Below are 18,642 nucleotides of genomic sequence, written 5' to 3'. Positions count from 1 at the left end.
CGTAGTGCATCGTACGATGAGGTCATAAGAGCGTGCCTGTGTCAATCGCAGTGAATCATAGTAAATCGGGGAGCGTCGTATGGCGAAAAATAGAGCTGAAATGGATTTTGAACATGTTCAAAATTTCGCTATCGTCGTAAGATTTTATTTGCCCCCATAGCAGACTTCATTACGGCAATTTTTGTCTACTGATGAGGTTATACATTTATGATTTTTTAGCATGTTGTGATGGTTTCAGTTTTCCCTGATATTGTCGATATTGACGAAAAGGGGAAATTTATCAGTCGCAACTGCCACAGTCGCAACAAGAGAACAGCGCGCCCCGCACAGGTGATGCAGACAATTGTTTGATCGCTTCATGCACGTGAGTTTATAATTAGATCAAATCTCAGCTCTCGTCGGTCTTGGATCAGTTTACCATAATCGTAATAACCATGGGGACAACTCGAACATAAAAGCAGGCTCTATGAGTCGGAAATATATATGATATAATGCTTATCATATGATTTTGTATGATGGCATCTTTTTGTTGATAGCATATCATGATACTATCTTCGAAAGAGATAACCATACCAGTACTCACGCTTGATTTGAACTTTTGCTTCTAATACTCTTGTTGTCATGGTCTTTTTAAATTTATTTTTACAGTTAAAGATATTATAGGAAGGTATTTAACAGCTATGTCCACATTTTGTTGGTTAAAGAAGCACAAAAGCGGTCAGACGGCTATACAGAAGAGACACAAGTGAAAAATCGTGCGACGCTGGAAAAATTTTGAACACCATCCGATGCTTTGCGATGGCTTGCGTTGCTTACGATTTTCTTGCGATGTACTGCGCTCATCGTACGATATGCGGAATAGTCCATCGCAAGGAATCGTACGCGCTTTGTGACCGGGGCTTAAGGATCAAACATCAGTGCTCAGTGTCAAAAAATCCATTTGGCTCATGTTTTCCACAGTAAAAGTACTTGGCCCACAACACCTCAAAATAGATTTCTTTCCGGTTAAAACGCATTTTTGCCATGGCAACAGCCCAAATAAGTTTTGAGGCCATTTTTGCATGTCAACAATATGGATTTTGGCCATGTTTAGGACCCGATCACTACCGAATGCTTTATCGCAATGAAAAATAGAAAATGATTTTGTTAGACTGATGTCTTAATTTTGTACAAAATAGCTGTGAAATCGATGAACATGTATATTTCAGCCCATGTGCAGCCTCAAAACAATACCATGTTTTCAGTCTTCAAAAAACTTAATCTTTTTGCCCAACCTTGAGGAGCTGTAAGTATCAAAGTGTAGAAAATTTTTGCTTGAAATTTGTAACAGATTTGGATACTTCAATTAGCTGTCAAATGAATCCTTGCAAAGTTTGGAATCTTGTATTATTGGCGTACGATCGCTACTAGAAGTAGGTCACTTTTCGTGATTTTGGAAAAAATGTGATTTTTTGCTATTTTTGACATACAGAATCTGATAAACGAAGAGAGGTTTCTGATTTATTTTCTGTCAAATTTAGACCTTAGTATAGTCTATTACCCGCATGGTTGCCAAAGTCTGTATGTATTTTGTCAGCAGTGTAGCTGTCCCTTAAATAGGTCATTTTACATATGTCCCTAAATTTGGATTTTGGCTGTCTTTGAGCTGATGAAAAGACCAAAGTGAATACTTTATCTGACTCAACTTTTTATCAGATGTAGACCTTAGTGTTGTCTATTGTATGAATGGTTTTTAAGTCTGGGTTTTTGTTAAATTGTCGTGTAGCTGTCCCTAAAATAACTCATATTTAAATTTGTCCCTAAATTTTGATTCTGGGCTGTCATTTAGTTGATGAAAAGAAAGAAAAGTGAATACTTTTTCTGACTCAACTTTTTATCAGGTGTAGACATCTGTATTGTCTATTGAATGAATGGTTTTAAAGTCTTCGTTCTTGTTTAATTGCCGTGGCGGGTCCTAAACCTGGTCAATTTCCGTGTCGTTGACATGCAAGAATCTGTGAAAATGGCCTCAAAACTTGTTTGGGCTGTTGCCATGGCAACAATGAGTTTTGACCGGAAAGAAAGCTATTTTGAGGGGTTGTATACTATCACTGTGCAAAGTATGAGCCAAATCGATTTTTTTTACCCTGAGCACTGATGTTTGATCCTTACAGACATTTGCTCTTAATAATCTGTAGACCAAGAATAAGGGCAATGATGATATTGTATACAGGGCGTATATTATACATTTTAAGGGTTGTGCATGTAACAGTTACTACCGGTACAATTGTTGAACAAAGTTACGTAAAGTTTAAGTACGAAGTGGAGCAGAGTTAGTTTTTCACAGTAACTTCTAGTCATTGATGAGTATGTTTATGTTGTACATCAGACATATGGGATACACAATGTAGTGAACTTCATTGTGAATCAAAGAATGTTACATCATAATGGTTGCAAGCAACAAGTCGGCAATAATGATCAGTATTGCAGGAGTCGCATATTATACTTAAAAGAGGTTGTACAAAAAAAAACTATATTACTTTGTGGAAACGTCCATGCAATGCATTAAGTCGTCAATATTGACATGTTTTAGCTCGAAAGTTCATTATATATAATTTATTTATTTACACATTTATTTATTATACACATTGGAAATATATAACGTACTACATTGCGGGGCTAGGTAGGATTTGCACATCTAATATCCATAAATATCTATAAAAATCTCTTTTTTAGTTACAGATGTAATACGTTTGACTGTCCTGTTATGAAATGTCCTGTTATGAAATGCTGCGGATTAATTAATTTTGCAAACTAGCCCTGGTTAGCATTGATAGAACTTAAGAATAGAAGGCATCCCCCAATTTATTACCTTACATATCGTTGAGTATCTGCTATTATGAAATGAAGAAGGCTTATAAACTGTCCTCATTTTATGCAAATTAACCCCAGATTTGCATGATAAAATTTGATTATGTCAGGCATCTCCAAAGCTATCTCACTCACAGCCCCTGACAAAGACTACCTGCATTCCAAATACCATGACAATCTGTCAAGCCAAATTATTCCACTAAAAAGAGATGATGCAACTACATAGACGCTGAGAAATACCTGTAAAATTCTGGACAATTTTGCCAATCGGACGTAAAACATACTCATAGGCTAGCCCATGAGACGTCTATAAAAACACCCTCAAACCACCACACCCTCAACCATTTTACGGAGATTGAGTTGTACGAACGCTTGCTTATTTCAATTCTTATTTGAAGAAATCGCTAAGTTCTAACAACATTTTTTCCAAGTTCATTTGCTGCATTACTGATATTTTATAAAATCTTATGTTATCTAGAATATATTTCATTTCTCGAAAGCCCCAGCCACATTCACAATTTACCGCGATGAGCATTGTACATCCTCATTACCCGAACTTTGGGTACCTACTGGCTGCAAAATACACCCGATATTATATTATTATTATTATATCATATCAGTAGCAACTCCAAATAACCTAGAAAGGGTGTTGGAACAAAGTTTAAACTATACAACAGTGGATTTTACCAACACAGGTGAGCTTTCATATGGTTGTACCAAAGTTTCTTAGGTGCTGAATAATTTTTTGACACGGCATTACTACTCATGCAGATGCACAACCCTCTGCCCCTTGACCCGTCGATGTTCACTACAATAGCCATTTGAGTAAACTTACCGGTTTTTGTTCGAAAATGTTGCATAAAGTAGACACAACTGAAGACTTGGCTCAGGAACCCCGACCATTGAAACAGTGGTAAGTCATTTTTTTAACGCTTTTTCGGTTCAAGAATATCTATTACTCATACGCCCACTAATATCAACAGCAGTTGTATCTTACAGTGTTACTGAATTTTGTACTGTTACTGTTAATGTTACTGAAGTGAAACATAAGAAAAAACTAAGCCTTTATCATTGAAAAAATGCCACTTGGCACGATATTCCTTGCGATTTGTCGTTACAAACATGTAATATTGAACTTAAAAATTTACGGATCTAAGAAAGCAGACCCTACTGTTAACTTAAAGATGTATCAAAAATGCTACAAAAAAGTGTATTGTTTACAATGGTTTTTATTGTTTATTTTGTTTTGACTGGCAGTTATGGAGCCAAGTATACGTTGGAGCACTCCATGTAAAACTGGAAGACGTCTTCGATGCACGGCCGTTTGTGTATTCTTGCTTTCAACACTATACATACTGCTACCGTTCAATTTATCAAGGTGGCAGCATTTTATTTGGAAATATAGCCGTTATAACGATAATTGGTTTAATTTGAATGAATATTGTGTATTATATGATATGCAGTCTTGCTAAGCACGTTAGTATGAAGTCGAAATAAATTGTATGCATATACATGTATGATAAGTGACAGATTGTTAAAGTTTTGTTTAAATTGAAGAATTAAATGTACAATACTTAACCGACTGTAGACATTATTTTTATGGGTAGGCTACACTGTGAAATGATGAAAGTTTACATCAACGTTTTAATAAGTCAGTACAACTTAACCTCTGTATAAATTCTACTAATGACGTATTGTAAATGACTTTTGACATTGGTGTTACGATACGTTTACAACATAAAGACAATGGGGGTAATTTTTGGTACTGATATGTCAGTAAGATGCAACACATAAATTGTAGAAACCTATAGTACATGTAACTGCCTTGTGACAAAAATGATTGTCGTTGATACATAGACGCGGTCAGCCCTGTTATCACTGGCTCGCTAAAAGTCTACAACAACAAAATTCGTACGGCGAAGACAACCGCGCCTATTAGGGCCTATGACACATATCTAAACCGTGACCGGGCCTAGCAGCTTTTGGGAACGAAACGTATAGTATAAAAGACACCAAACTACACAAGACGTAAAGAGAATATTAACTGGCATTAATGAAGAATTCGTGAATGTGGATAAAATGCATTGCAACCACTATTGACCCTCAAAACACCTGGGTCAGGCTTTTGGATCACAGTGCCATTCAAACAGTTTCATTAGTGAATATATCTAAAATACTCTCCTTAGTATTTATGGACTAAGCATGAGAAAATGCTATGGAAGCTATGGAAATAGAAGAAAATCTGTGTTCAGTCTGTCCGGGACAAAACAGAATCCAAAAAAATATGACGTTTTTAAAACAAAATTTTTCAAACCCAACCCTGAACTGCTCATCTTATTAACACCAAATTTTAAAAGGATGATTGATACAACATTCAGTCAGACAAATATTCCAAAATAGTATAGTGTCATCGATGGGTAGATAAATGTATTAACGTATCTTGCTTACACCATTCAGAGAAATATTACAGGCCACAGATGCTGTGCCAACTCCGACTGCTCAATCAGGTCAAGGTTCAGCACAGCTATCGGGGAACTTGGCGGCGGCAACAATTGAAATCAACCGCATTCATAACCATTCTCTGGATGACTATGCGGCTGCTCAGCCAACACGACATTGGGTGTTTGGAAACTTGGCGCCGGATTCAGCATGGCAATTCAATGTTAAAGCTATGAGAGAAGTTAGGTAAGTCAAAATTAACGAATTTCATTTCAGTTTATTTTCTTCTAGCTTGTATTGTTGCGTGGATCCTTTATCGAGTGATAACACATAATTATGATACTAGTGTATTATGTACTGATAAACATGAAAACTTTCTCGCCACCTGGTCTTGACCTATGCTACAGTCACATTTCCGAACTTATGCCCAACAAGGTAGTTTACGGGCTTCTTATATATTTTCTGGCGGATCCCGGTAAAAAGGCGCCGTATCAAAGCCAACTAGAGTTCAACGAACACATCCCTTCGCCAAATATTTATGCCTTTATTGAAGACTTTATGGTCTTATTAATGTACTAGTACCACTAAAGAGGACCTACCCCCATAGCAAACGACTGCATGAACGTGTGTTCGCCCCAACACAAAAACATTAACTTCTTGGCAGAAGTGACAATGGAATTATGTACACTGGTGTGATACTTTCCAGCGCAACTTTCATGAACTTTCCTCATTAATAATGTAAATTTTCTGTTATTTTGTATAATAAGTATCCCACTATGTAAGTCTTCACTTAGGCTATCTACATACCAAAAATCATGATGATCCATCAACATGTTCATGTTTCTCATTAATTATTTAAATCAGGTCATCATTTGCAAAATTAATATGTATTGGAACTTTCCTCATCAATTATGTAAATTAGCTGTTGATTTGCATAGTAAGTATTACTTTAAGTACGTCATCACTTAGGCTATGTTTCATTCAAAAATCACGACCACAGCATGTTCAGAACACGAGATGTCAAAAATTGAAGTTCTGCCGCAGTCTCTTAGGAAGCCGATAGGGGGCCCATTATCGATCTAGACTTTTGTTTTTCTTACCCATACCCACCTGCCAAATATTTTCAGGATCCGTTCAAGGCTTCTCGAGTTATGCATTCCACAAACAAACGGACGCACACACTCGGCCCACTATCGTCCTGGCAAAAAACGCTATGCCAACCATTTTCGAACTCGACCTTCCTTTCCACAACCGCTACGTTAATACCAAATACCATGAAAATCCATATACAGCTTCTTGAGTTATATGCTGTTGGCATGGATTTTCGATCTTTGCTCATTAATCATGCAAATGAGCTGTTGATTTGCATGATAAGTATTATATTATGTAAGTCATCACTCATTCTATCTACATACCAAAAGTCATGATGATCCGTCAACACGTTCTCGAGTTATTCTCGTCCAAAATTTGAAAGGAAATTGGTGTCTGCAGTTCTAAAAATGCCGGTAGGGTGTCCAAACTCAAAGCACTTACTCGCTGCCTAAAGGGCTATCTACCACTTAAAAACCATGACCACAGCATGTCTAGAACACGAGATGTTAAAATCAAAAAGTTTTGCTGCAGTGCCTTAGGGAGCCGCTAGGGGGGCCCATTATCGAACTTGACCTTCTTTTTCCTGCCCCTACCCACCTGCCAAATATTATCAGGATCCATTCAAGGGTCCTCGAGTTATACTGTTTACGAGAAACCGGACCCACACGTTCGACCCGATACCGTCCTGGCGGAAAAAGGCTACGCCAACCATTTTCGAACACGACATTCCTTTTCGCAACCGCTACTCAAATAACAAATATAATTAAAGTACATACACAGCTTCACGACTTATATGCTGTTGACCTACATATAGGGATACAACATGAGGCCTTAACCGAAAATATAACCTTCTCGGCGAAGGTAGAAATTGATAATGAAGTAACCGACGGGGCCCTTCCGCCAGCATTTAGACTGATTTTAACAATCAAAATAAAATCAAATAAAATCATGATCAATATTCTTATCATCACAGAAACATAACTTGACGATACATGTAATATATCATAATTCTTCTCGAACCACCTAAATATGTCTGAGTTCTTTAAAAATAGAGCAGAGGACAGCCACGGTAGTGTCCTTTTTTGCAATATCTAATGACTTCATCTGCACTCAAGAACGCCACATTGAGATAGAGTGTGAAATGGTATGGGTTAAAATTCAACTTGTAGGTGCAAAGTCTTGAACAACTGGGGCAGTCAATGGATAACATATGCAACCAAAAAAAACATGTGTGGATCGTCGGGGATCTACCAGGTTGGGACTGGTCTGATCCCCAAACATCAAGTATTAAAGCCATCCTGTGCCTACCCAGGGGTGTACAGAAAGTTTGTAGATCTGCTTTGTGACTACAATATGTAGCCTATCGGCGACCCCGTCTTAGTGTTTGTCGAAGCTGATCTTCACCCTCGTAAACACAAAGCTAAACCACGCAAAGTCTATCTATATAAACGTCTTAACTGGGAAAAGTTTCCTAACGAGATGTCTGACTTCAAGTCAAAATTCCTAGAGCTTGCAAATACTATGCAAATGAGTTATACAATACATTTTCATCTAAACTATCTTCCTGCATGGAAAATATTTACTCTTGAAAACGATTAACGACAGAAAACATCTTCCCTACATCACTCCTGACCTCAAACGGCTCATGAGGAAACAAGACCGTCATTACAGGAAGACAATAGGCGAAATCAGCCCTGAAAGAAAAGATTGGGTAAACCAGTTCAAGAAAGAAATCAATAAGAAAATAAGCTACTGTTACTGTAATTATTTCGAAGCAGTAGTGCTAGATATTGATGTTAGTGATTCCGACCAGGTTAAGTATAGTGCCAAGCTAAGAAATAATTAATTATATAGCATCGATTCGCGATTTTTATCCGGGAATACGACGGGAAAGGAAAATATGCCAGGAAAGGAAAAATACCGGGGGAGGAATATATACCTGTGAGGTGGGGGGGGGGGGGTTGTACCGGCCCTAAAACATTTCTAACTGACAGGGCCCAACGTGTCCTACTAGAAGGGGAATGCTCTGACTCGGTACCAGTGACTTTGGCTGTGGTGCTTTGCTGCACTGAGCTGACCACCCCCCACCCCCGTCCATTGTACATGTAAATATGTGTGTTGTAATATCACTTGTCCTGTCTGCACATGTCTACGTCCCTTACCATTGTTTTTCACATGAACTTTTGTCATGCGCAGCTGCTAGCACCATCTGCGCTGGCGATGATAATGAACCGTAGGCCCTACAGGCCCAGAAGTTGTGCCCTGGCTAACTACTAAAAAATACTCCCTACTGTGACCATCCTAGAAAATAGGGTGCTGAATTGACGCCCATAAATACATGAGCTAATTAAAATCCAAAACTGTCTACAGACTGGAAACAAAAGCAGGGGAATATTAGCATAAATACTGGTCAAAAATTCAAATATTTTTCTTCACTGGTTTTCAAAGAAACACTATCAAACCGTGCAGACTCAGCTCTGTCAACTTTGTATCAAAGTGTCTTATCTACAATACATGTTTGCAACCAGAAAATGTCTTCCTTATAACTTAATTGGGTTTGATATTTTATGTGTCTTGAAATATGGCGGATGATGTGGTATTAGTTCGGAACTCTACCAACAGGGACTACATCTGTAGACTGTACAATAATGTAACTGCTAGTAAAGTCTCACACTACCAGAACAAGCTATATGCAAGCATTGTCAGTCTTTAAATTCTAGTTTGGGTTAGGTAAGACTAGGTTTTAAAAAAAATGTAAATTATACTTCGATTCTTTGTCTGGTGTATCCTAATTTCTAAAGTGAATTGGAAAGAAACTTCTGTTGGTCATCGGTCTCAGCCAGCCGTCACTGATGTGAACACCACCACAGTCAACAGAAGACTGAGCTCTAGTAGTTTATGTTTGCCGAATTTACTGGGTGGTTTTATAGTACAGGCTTCATCTTTAAAATAGAATGTTTGTAAAACGGTTAAATATAAAAGACATTGTGATTAAACCAAACTGAGGCATAAATGCATACTTGCCTTACAGAAATATCACGACGAGGAGGCTGAACCTCGGTACTCGATTGCAGGAGCATAGGTGGGGAAACGTCACAAACTACACTGCGCTTCCCATTGGTCACTACAACACATGCGCTGTCGTGGGAAATAGCGGGGTTCTCCTCGGCAGCCGCTGTGGTCCGGAGATCGACTCCAAGGATTACGTCATTAGAATCGACCTTCCTGTTCTCAGAGGGTTTCAGAGAGACGTTGGCGGACGGACCAATATGACAGTGCTCAACCTAAAGACGCCCTTACGACTGGCCCAGTCTTCACGTTTTAAAAATAGGTCACAAGACGTGTACGAGAGTCGATTACGAGACGTGAAAGATTCGATTCTACTTGCGGATCCCAGAGCAAGAAAGAATATTATAAACGCTTTGGGAGCGTATAAAATGCCCTTTACAGTGTTGATTACAGAGAATCAACTAAGGACTGGTACTATGTCGTAAGTAACTGTATTTAAGGACACATGTACGTACACTAATACACATATATAGAAAGAGAGAGAGAGAGGGAGAGGGAGAGAGAGAGAGAGAGAGAGAGAGAGAGAGAGAGAGAGAGAGAGAGAGAGAGAGAGAGAGAGAGAGAGAGAGAGAGAGAGAGAGAGAGAGAGAGAGAGAGATGCCTGAATTCAACGCGAAATCAAAAGTTCCGCGATAGCTTCCTTTCCTTTTTCTTAACTAAGAGAATAATGCACTAATCTTGTCTTGTCACTAAACTTGCAATAGAATTAGTCATCCTCTTGTTGTTAATTGGGAAATGTGGTGACCCACGACTCCGCCAATGCAAAGCTAGCACTACTCACTTAGATGTTTCATCTGTTCTGATTTAGAAGATGCTTAATCTATATTTTCCCTTTCTTGTTACATTCTGAACAGGATTGCTTCCCAGATAGCGAACAGGAAGATGAAAGGAACCGCCACAATCGGGCTTGTGAGTGTCCTGTTGATGACGACGTTCTGTGACCACTCCTACATGTATGGCTTCTTTCCCTTCATGAAGGACGTGAACAACGTCACAGTTCCCTACCACTACTACCCACACGACAATGTCTATCCGCCAATGGAAAACAAATTCGATGAATTACACAAGGTGGACCAAGAATACGAGCTTCACAAAGATCTACACAGACGAGGGGTTCTAAAGATGCAGCTCGGTCCATGTGAAAAACATTAACCCTATCCTGGACTTTTAGAGTATTCCTAGATAGTTGCGGCGTTCTTTGACCGCCCCCAACTCCTTTCATAAATTTCAATGGATTAATCTTCGATAACTAATTTTACATGGTCGATGTGCCCCCAATAATTCTTGAAACTTTTCAATCATTATAACGCAATCTTGACATCATTGATTGATATTATTGCCTAAAACAGGAAATTCTCCGTATATCTTACGGTTCTAAATCAACAAATTATCCTACAATGTTAAGAAAGCATATTTCATTATTTTTGGAGGAAGAAAAAGTACAACAAAGGAAATCTTAACATAGCTATTAATAACACACAAATTAATCAAGTTACGAACACATGTTTGTGTCACTATTGATGAAAAACTTACCTGGAAAAACATATTGACCTAATTTGCAAAGAAATCTATAAAAACATAGGTTTTGTCAGAAAAAACTCTACTATATTCTAAAACATATATGATATTATACTATAGTTTGCTTTATCCCTATCTTGCATATTGTAACATCGTATGGGCTAGTACATACTCCACATCCCTTAACCCTATCCAGACCGGACTTTTTTGGTCATCCCTTGACGGGGGGTGGGGGTGGGGGGGGCTTTTGAGGCCCTCCACTTTTGAGTCCTAAAACTCTTAAAAGGCGTGCCATAGGGCCACCAAATTTTCAGGATATAATGTCCACATAACATTTGACATGCATTTGACGTTTGACGTTACGTTGACGTAAGATGACGTAATTATGACGTCATTCTTTTGATCATATTGGCCGGACCCATAAAAAAAGGATATTCTCAGAAAACTTCAAGTTATGCTACAAAAATGTAACAACAAGTGCAGATAACAGAATAATAATGTTTATTACGACTTGCGTTGCCAATAGCATCATGATTGACGTCAAAATGACGTCATAAAATGACGTCAATCACATCTAAGATACGAGTTGGGCTCCGCCATATTATATCGACCACCTGGAATTTTAAAAAATACTTTTTTTGCAACAAATAACCACAAAGGCAATAGAAATAGACTGGATTCATTCATTTAGATGGTTTTTGATGAAAAAATACCAGGTGGTTACAAATTTTAAGGGATAATTAGCTTGTTATTCTTGATCTGGTCATACGGTCCGCCATCTTGGATTTTGGGCAGATGGCGTCATCAACTTAGCATAATTTATGCATATATAATTATGAAAAATATGCTAAATAATATAAGATTCCATTTATGTAACAAAATAGCAGTAATATAGCAAATAGATGTGAAAATACATTTTTAGAACCAAAAATCTTTGTCATATATTTCTTATTTTCAAGAACCTGTTAAAAAGTCATTATTAGATTATCAAACATTTAATTCATCTATTCATTGTTCTTCTATTGTTACAATTTTAGTTGTTAGATTTCTTATGGTGTTATATTCTTATTTCATTGATTACGTTGTGATATTTGCTTAGTTATCAATTATGGAACTATTATATTCTTCTTCAATATCGTTAATTGATATAATATTTTTGGTTATATTCTTGTCTAATGTATAATTTTTACAAATCTATCCAATCTTTATCAGATTATAAACTGTTAAATTGTATCATGATTTGTTACTATTGGGGAAAACTATGTATAAGCCATGAGGCTTTTTTCTCCCCTCCCCCCCCTGCACGTTCTTTCATCCTTTAATTTGTGTTATGTAATCTTTTTTAAAGATTGTGGAAAATAAATAGAATAAAAAAAAATCAAATCTAAAAGCATCAGTCAGAAAGTTTCCAATAAAGGGTTTCTTATTAACATTTAAGTGTTCTAAGACATCTTTTCTTAACCCATATTCAGACCGGGCTTTTTTGGTCATCCCTGGACCTCCGGGGCTAGCTCTAAATGTTATGAAGTAGATTTCTAGCGAGGTCAACGCCCATGAAGCCGATTCTTTCAAATGCAGAGTAACCAATTAACACCAGACCGGTGGCATGCGAGGGTCAGGGAGGAATGTTTTACATCTATTGTCCGTCTATTTCTAGCTGTTAAAAACCGTCAATACATTACAATGGAAATATTTCTAGGGCTTCCTTTGGTTTGCAGCATGTATTTTTGTGAGCTGGTCCCTTTAAATACTGGTAATATATAGAATAGAAGTACGGACTGAAGAATCAACAGACAACACGACTTGAGTACATAACGTAACGTTATATTTGGCAACTAAATTTCAACTAAATTCAATAATTCAATAAAATCACATTGATCATTTATCTGTGTCCATTCTTAGGGCTAACCCAAGTCACTTCCTCGTCACAATTTCTACACGTTGTGGAGGCTTCTGTTGCTTTTTCACTGACACAAACATAGTTCGACGTTCCACAGTTGTTGCAACGGGCGCGTTTGAACTTGCCGTGGTGCTCTCCTGGCAAAACAATACGTTTGTAGGTTTCTTTGATCTTATTCCGATGTTTTGCTTGCTTGTCCGGTTGTCTGGTGGTCTTTCTGTTGGTTGTTTGGCCGTCTGTGTTCTGTGTACTACTCGGTACTACTCTTGTGATCCCGAACTTCTTTACATTTGTTTGATACACCGACGATATCTGAAACAATGTTGGATGTTTTGTCAAAAGTTGTTAAATAAACGTTATAGAACTTAAAATCCGAGGTGGATTTTGGTTGCTGAATTCAGAAGTCGCCTAGCCGCTAGAAACCGCCGGAAATCTAGTGCATATCATTAGTGTACACGGGGGGGGGGGGTCTTTTGAGGCCCTCCACTTCTAAGTCCTCTAACTCTTGAACGACGTGTTTTAAGGCCACCAAATTTATCGGAAATGATATAGACATAATATCTGACAAGTAAAAGACGTTTGACGTTACGACAACGTAATATGACGTTATTATGACGTCATCAATTTGATTGTATTGGCCAGACCCATGAAAAAGGGGTATTCTCGTAAAAACTTCAAGTTTTGCTACAAAAATGTAACAGCAAGTGTAGATAACAAAATGATAAAGTTTGTTACGACCTCTGTTGCCAATAGCAACATCAGTGGCGTCAAAATGACGTCATGCACATCCAAGATACCAGTTGGGCTCCGCCATATTGTATCCACCACCTTGAATTTTCAAAAATGCTTTTTTGGCAACAAATAATCACAAAAGGCAATGGAAATAGACTAAACAAATTCATTTAGATGGTTTTTGATGAAAAAATACTAGGTAGTTACAAATTCTAAGGGATAATAAGCTATTTACTATTGATCTAGCCATACCGTCCGCCATCTTGGATTTAGGCTGATGACGTCATCAAATTAGCATAATTTATGCATATCTAATTATCAAAGATATTTTAAATAACATAAAATTTTATTTATGTAACAAAATAGCAGTTATATAGTATATGAACGTGAAAAGTATATTGTTAGAACCGAAATTACCGATTTTTGGCAAAACTGCCTGTCAACAAACGGTTGCCATGGCAACAGGAAAAAATGGAAAATTTGTCAAACTTCATGCAATTGTTGCCAACAATATCTTAATTTTACCAAAATTACCAAAATTGGTGTTTTTGCTAAAACACGCCCTTCAGAAGCTCTTTGCAATAAGAAACCGAAAAATCATAAATGTTACAATATTTCCGGAAAAGTCACCAAGTTTAGTTATCCTAGCACCAACCCGCTTGCGAGTTATGCGACGTCTGTATAATATAATGCAATGCTACAGGTGGTACAAGTAATTGCAGTCGCTGACTACAGTCCGGATTCCAATCCATTTCTTTCTGTCAGGCCCAGCGCTTGTATTTGTCTTCAGACAATATATATCTAAAGCTATTAAACAGCCAAACGTATGAGTCAACGTGGTTTGTTCCACGAAGTTTTGTGCACCCCCTTTACGTATAATATACGACCCCTACAATACATATAGAATACAACACGGTGTTTCATTCCGTATCACCCGAGGTACAAGCCCAAACGCGGAAAAGAACGCCCGAAGGCCGAAAGGGTGATCCGACCCGCGGGAAGGCTAGGACCGAGGGTGATGAAGAATACAACGTGTTGTATTTTATTTTTTTAATGTATGATTTAACATTTTTTGCTTTACAATGCAGTCCACTACATTTTGTATCACATATGTATAATGTAAAATCCCAATTAACAATCGCATTAATGACTACAAGTTACTATGGAAAACAAACCCCGGTCCACTTTGTACGTAAACATTACGTAACTCTGTTCCACACTGAATGTACCGGTAGTAACTGTTACATTAACACCCCCACATTTAAAACGTATGATATGCACCCCTGTATACCATATCATCATTGCCCATACTCTTGGTCTACATATTTTCAAATCATATGGGGAACATTTACACCCCATCATGTACAATGTACTATCCCTAAACAAAATTTCCTTTGTAATCTTAGACACTAACGTCTGGTATATAATTAAGTCGTGTTTATCTCTATCGACGCAACTCTGACTTTTGGGGTTACCTCTTGTTAATCTCCGTATAGTGCTCTATGTACAAAATCAACACATACACCATGGACTTTGTAAACAGAATTTAAAAAAAAGTCTTTAAATGGAAAAGACAATTTCTATCATGACCCAAGCAAGTCCAAAACAAAAACAATATCAAAACCGAAAGTTCTCTTGCAGAAACATAACACGCTACTAGAGCGCCTTACCGAACCGTTATTCCATTCCTTTGTCATGTCAAAACCTACCAACATTCCAAATATCAAAACAATTCATTCGTTATCTAGTTATTATGCTGACAAACGTCCCTCTGACATACAAACAGCAGTGAAAAGAAACCCTCTGTTCAATGGAGGGGAAAATGAAGCCTTTTTATTATACAAAATTGCAGACATTTCGGCTTGTCATTTAGAATTCCAAGATGTTTGCAATGACTTATACAAACTTTACAATATTTAGCCACAATGGATGGATTTCTGCATTATATAGGGACGCTCTGAGTCATTTGACTCAAGACTGGCACTTTCAGTCATATGACTCAGCGCGGAGTCTTTTGAGTCACTTGACTAAAGATGGGTTGCTTTTAGTGATATGACTCAAGAGGGGGCCCTTGAGTCACTTGGCTCAAGATTGGAACCTTTGAGTCATAAACAGGGCCTTTGAATCATATGGCTCCGTGGAAGTCAACTGACTCAAGACGGGGCCTTTGAGTCATATGAATGGACTCACTGACTTTGAGTCACTTACTCGACTTAATACATGGTCCTTGTGTCATTTGACTGCAGATAGGGACTTTGAGTCATATGACGCAAGACGAGGCGTTTGCGGCACTTGACTCGAGATAGGGAGGAGTTATGGAGTGATTATATAATCCTAACCTTGATATTGCTAGTTGGTGAAATGATTCAATCAACGTGAAATTGATTGGAGTTTATACAAATCCTTATTCAATACAGACTTCATGTAGAGATACGAAAACATCTTTCCATGGCAATTTGCTCACAGCATGACGATTTAAAGAGTGGCCACCGAAGGTATAACATCATTATATAAAATGTCAGGATAGGTATAACTGTAAGTTATTGCAAGGAAATAATAGATATAATGTCTCAACACGTCTAGACAGTAAATATGGTTTTACACAGGCGGGAACAATGAAAAAGTCGTACAGATTTTGATAAGGTGACAGTTTATTATCAATCCTACGGTTTTATCTACTTTCCTCCTTTTTGTACCTCGGATACCATTGTAACGTCAATACAAGTGAGACAATCCACATTACGCTAGATATCAGGATACTCCGATTCGTAAGGATGCACAATGTGTTTTTTTTGGGGGGGGGGGGGCATCCGTGCATAAAAAAGATTACCAACAATGCACTACTCCAGTGGAACGGGGACTCCACTTGAGCAGTGCATTGTCGGTAATCTTGGGATGTCTTGCATATGCGACTCTGTATATTTTTTGCATCTGTGCACTGGAGAGATGTATTGTGGGTGTTTCAATCGTTGTCTCTCAGACCAATCTGACTGCACAACAGTCAATTTTGAAAAAAGGTGGAGATAGTCATCAATGTCTGTGAGGACAGCCATATTTTTCAAATTTGTGCCTCAAGCTTTGAATTTTGAAACGTTGAACTCAGGATATGGATTTTACACATGGACCGACATTCTTTCACCGTGTCAAGAGCTGGGAGAAAACTGGACTACATGAAGAGCACAGAATAAGGGCTTAACTAGGCTAAAGAGAAGTGAAGCAGTCCGGATAAGAGATGAGCCTGTGTACGTTGCGACAAGCTGAACGTACTGATACTATAAGTCATGTTAGTTATATGTTGAATTACCAGCTTTATTTACTATCAATATCCTGTAGCTGGATGTGGGAATTTCTTGTAATTAAGCATCGCGAAGACTTTGATTTGTAAAGGAAACAGATACTCAAAGAAGCAAGATTAGCCTCAGACTTCTATGTCAGATTTACATATATAAGAATTAAATTGTATTCACATTTGAGCCTATATTGTATTTGGAGGTATAAGACGTCAGGTGATAAAGGCGGTTAAAGGATTCAACTTTCCAAGATTCGACTTTAATGAGATAACTTCTGTTTGCATCATTATACACGTGAATGTAATAATTATGACAGACAAGATTTGTCAAGTGTACAAAAAATTTATTAAAGCGATCTTGTATTAGCAGAAAATCTAGTTTTGGATTATTTAGGATCTAATCATTCTCAATATGCGAATAGATATTCTAAAGAAAGTTTATATCCGCGGAAAAGTCCATGTAGGAATTTTTAAGATACGCTTAAATCAAATATACGACAATATTCATGGAAAGACGATTTAGCATTCGCATTCCTTAATTGGGATTCATTAGCATCCTGAGAACTTCAATTATACGGCAATATCCCTACAAAAACTATTAGCATTCGTGGAAAATCCGACATTGGAATTCTTTAGGATCCGGACATTCCAAAAATACGGAAAGATGCTGCTTAGCATCCGTGGAAAATCCCATTTTGGGATATGTTGGGATCCATTTATTAAGGACCCCAGAAATCTAAATTTTGGATATTTTACAGATCCCACTCGAATCCGTTTGCATCCGCTAGCATTTGTTACAAATACGTAAATATCCCTGTTCGGATGTGGCTACATCCGATGCCTTTCACCCAGTGTTTGTTACATAACATGCTAGTTACATAACATGCTAGTTACATAACATGCTTTTGGTTCTGAGACAAAAAGTTATGCTAAGGGAGGATCATTAGTCGATTACAAAGTAAATCATAAGTTGTTATTAAACGGATATGGAGTTTGCTGTGCGAAAAAGGCTTCTACGTCCTGTGTCCTTATTCAGTGTTTCCTTTCTGACAATGGTATTTGTTGTCTTATATTCGCTGCAAGGAAATTACAAGAAGCGGCAAGTAAACTTACTTTGTTTACCTTGGTAAAAACAACTGATTTCTATATAGATCTGTAAGCAGTTAAATGGAACACAGCCAATTATTTGCTATGCAAGTATGTTGTAAAGACACTAGTTATAAAGTCATTTACAGATTAGACCATTTATAATATTGTTTATCTTTAATTTGGTAAATATTGTTTACTTTAGTTATTTTGATAATGTTTGTCCCTCGAAGGTATGATTTTTGATACAGATCTTTGTGAAGTGTTTTCCGGCATATTTATTAAAAGTATACACTGCCTCTTTGTCTCACCTCACCTCACCAGTCCCATAGCATCATCGGCCGTAGGGGCAGCACTTCCATCACTTCCGTCTTATTTAAAAACGGGCATACTTGTACTTGTACAAAAAATGTGTTGGTACGTATACGGCCGCATTCCGTCAATATTGGCCATGGCAAAATCCTAATTGATAAGCCCTAAAGCGTGTTGGTAACATTATTACTATAAGAATTTATACCATTGTTTCACAAATGCTAGATTCTCCTGCACCATTATGTTATTATCATGATGTAATTATTTTCACTCCGTGTACCATAGGTACGGTACGGATAATCTCCAAGCAGATTCCTCCGGTGGCATTAAAACAGTAACGTAAGCTGGGGAAGGA

At 37.6% G+C, this 18,642-nt stretch overlaps 3 protein-coding genes across 8 annotated transcripts in view; all 3 read left to right on the top strand.

Annotated features, from left to right (window-relative positions):
- The window catches only part of LOC118410864 (CMP-N-acetylneuraminate-poly-alpha-2,8-sialyltransferase-like), a 13,155-nt gene extending 1,717 nt beyond the window's left edge, over positions 1–11,438 (top strand). The window contains exons 2-6 of one of the 6 annotated variants that reach the window (XM_035812740.1): positions 3,622–3,763; positions 4,108–4,228; positions 5,308–5,535; positions 9,413–9,871; positions 10,305–11,438. In XM_035812740.1, coding sequence (XP_035668633.1) covers positions 4,110–4,228; positions 5,308–5,535; positions 9,413–9,871; positions 10,305–10,602 — 1,104 coding nt within the window. In that variant the 5' untranslated portion in view covers positions 3,622–3,763; positions 4,108–4,109 and the 3' untranslated portion in view covers positions 10,603–11,438. The other 5 variants (XM_035812749.1, XM_035812757.1, XM_035812732.1 and 2 more) reach the window with 5 other exon arrangements.
- Positions 1–18,642, top strand: part of LOC118410961 (homeobox-containing protein 1-like) — a 1,064,572-nt gene that overhangs the window by 62,352 nt on the left and 983,578 nt on the right. The gene's annotated exons all lie outside the window — the stretch shown is intronic.
- LOC118410936 (alpha-2,8-sialyltransferase 8B-like) overlaps positions 17,422–18,642 on the top strand; it is a 14,667-nt gene continuing 13,446 nt past the window's right edge. The window contains exon 1 of the mRNA XM_035812907.1: positions 17,422–17,988. Within this exon, the coding sequence (XP_035668800.1) occupies positions 17,876–17,988 (113 nt within the window). The 5' untranslated portion in view covers positions 17,422–17,875. The remainder of the gene's footprint in view (positions 17,989–18,642) is intronic.

Source organism: Branchiostoma floridae, chromosome 1 (genome assembly GCF_000003815.2).
Source record: "Branchiostoma floridae strain S238N-H82 chromosome 1, Bfl_VNyyK, whole genome shotgun sequence".
Taxonomy (NCBI): Eukaryota; Metazoa; Chordata; class Leptocardii; order Amphioxiformes; family Branchiostomatidae; genus Branchiostoma; species Branchiostoma floridae.
Note: the sequence above shows the minus strand (reverse complement) of the source record. Positions and strands in the feature narration are given on the sequence as shown.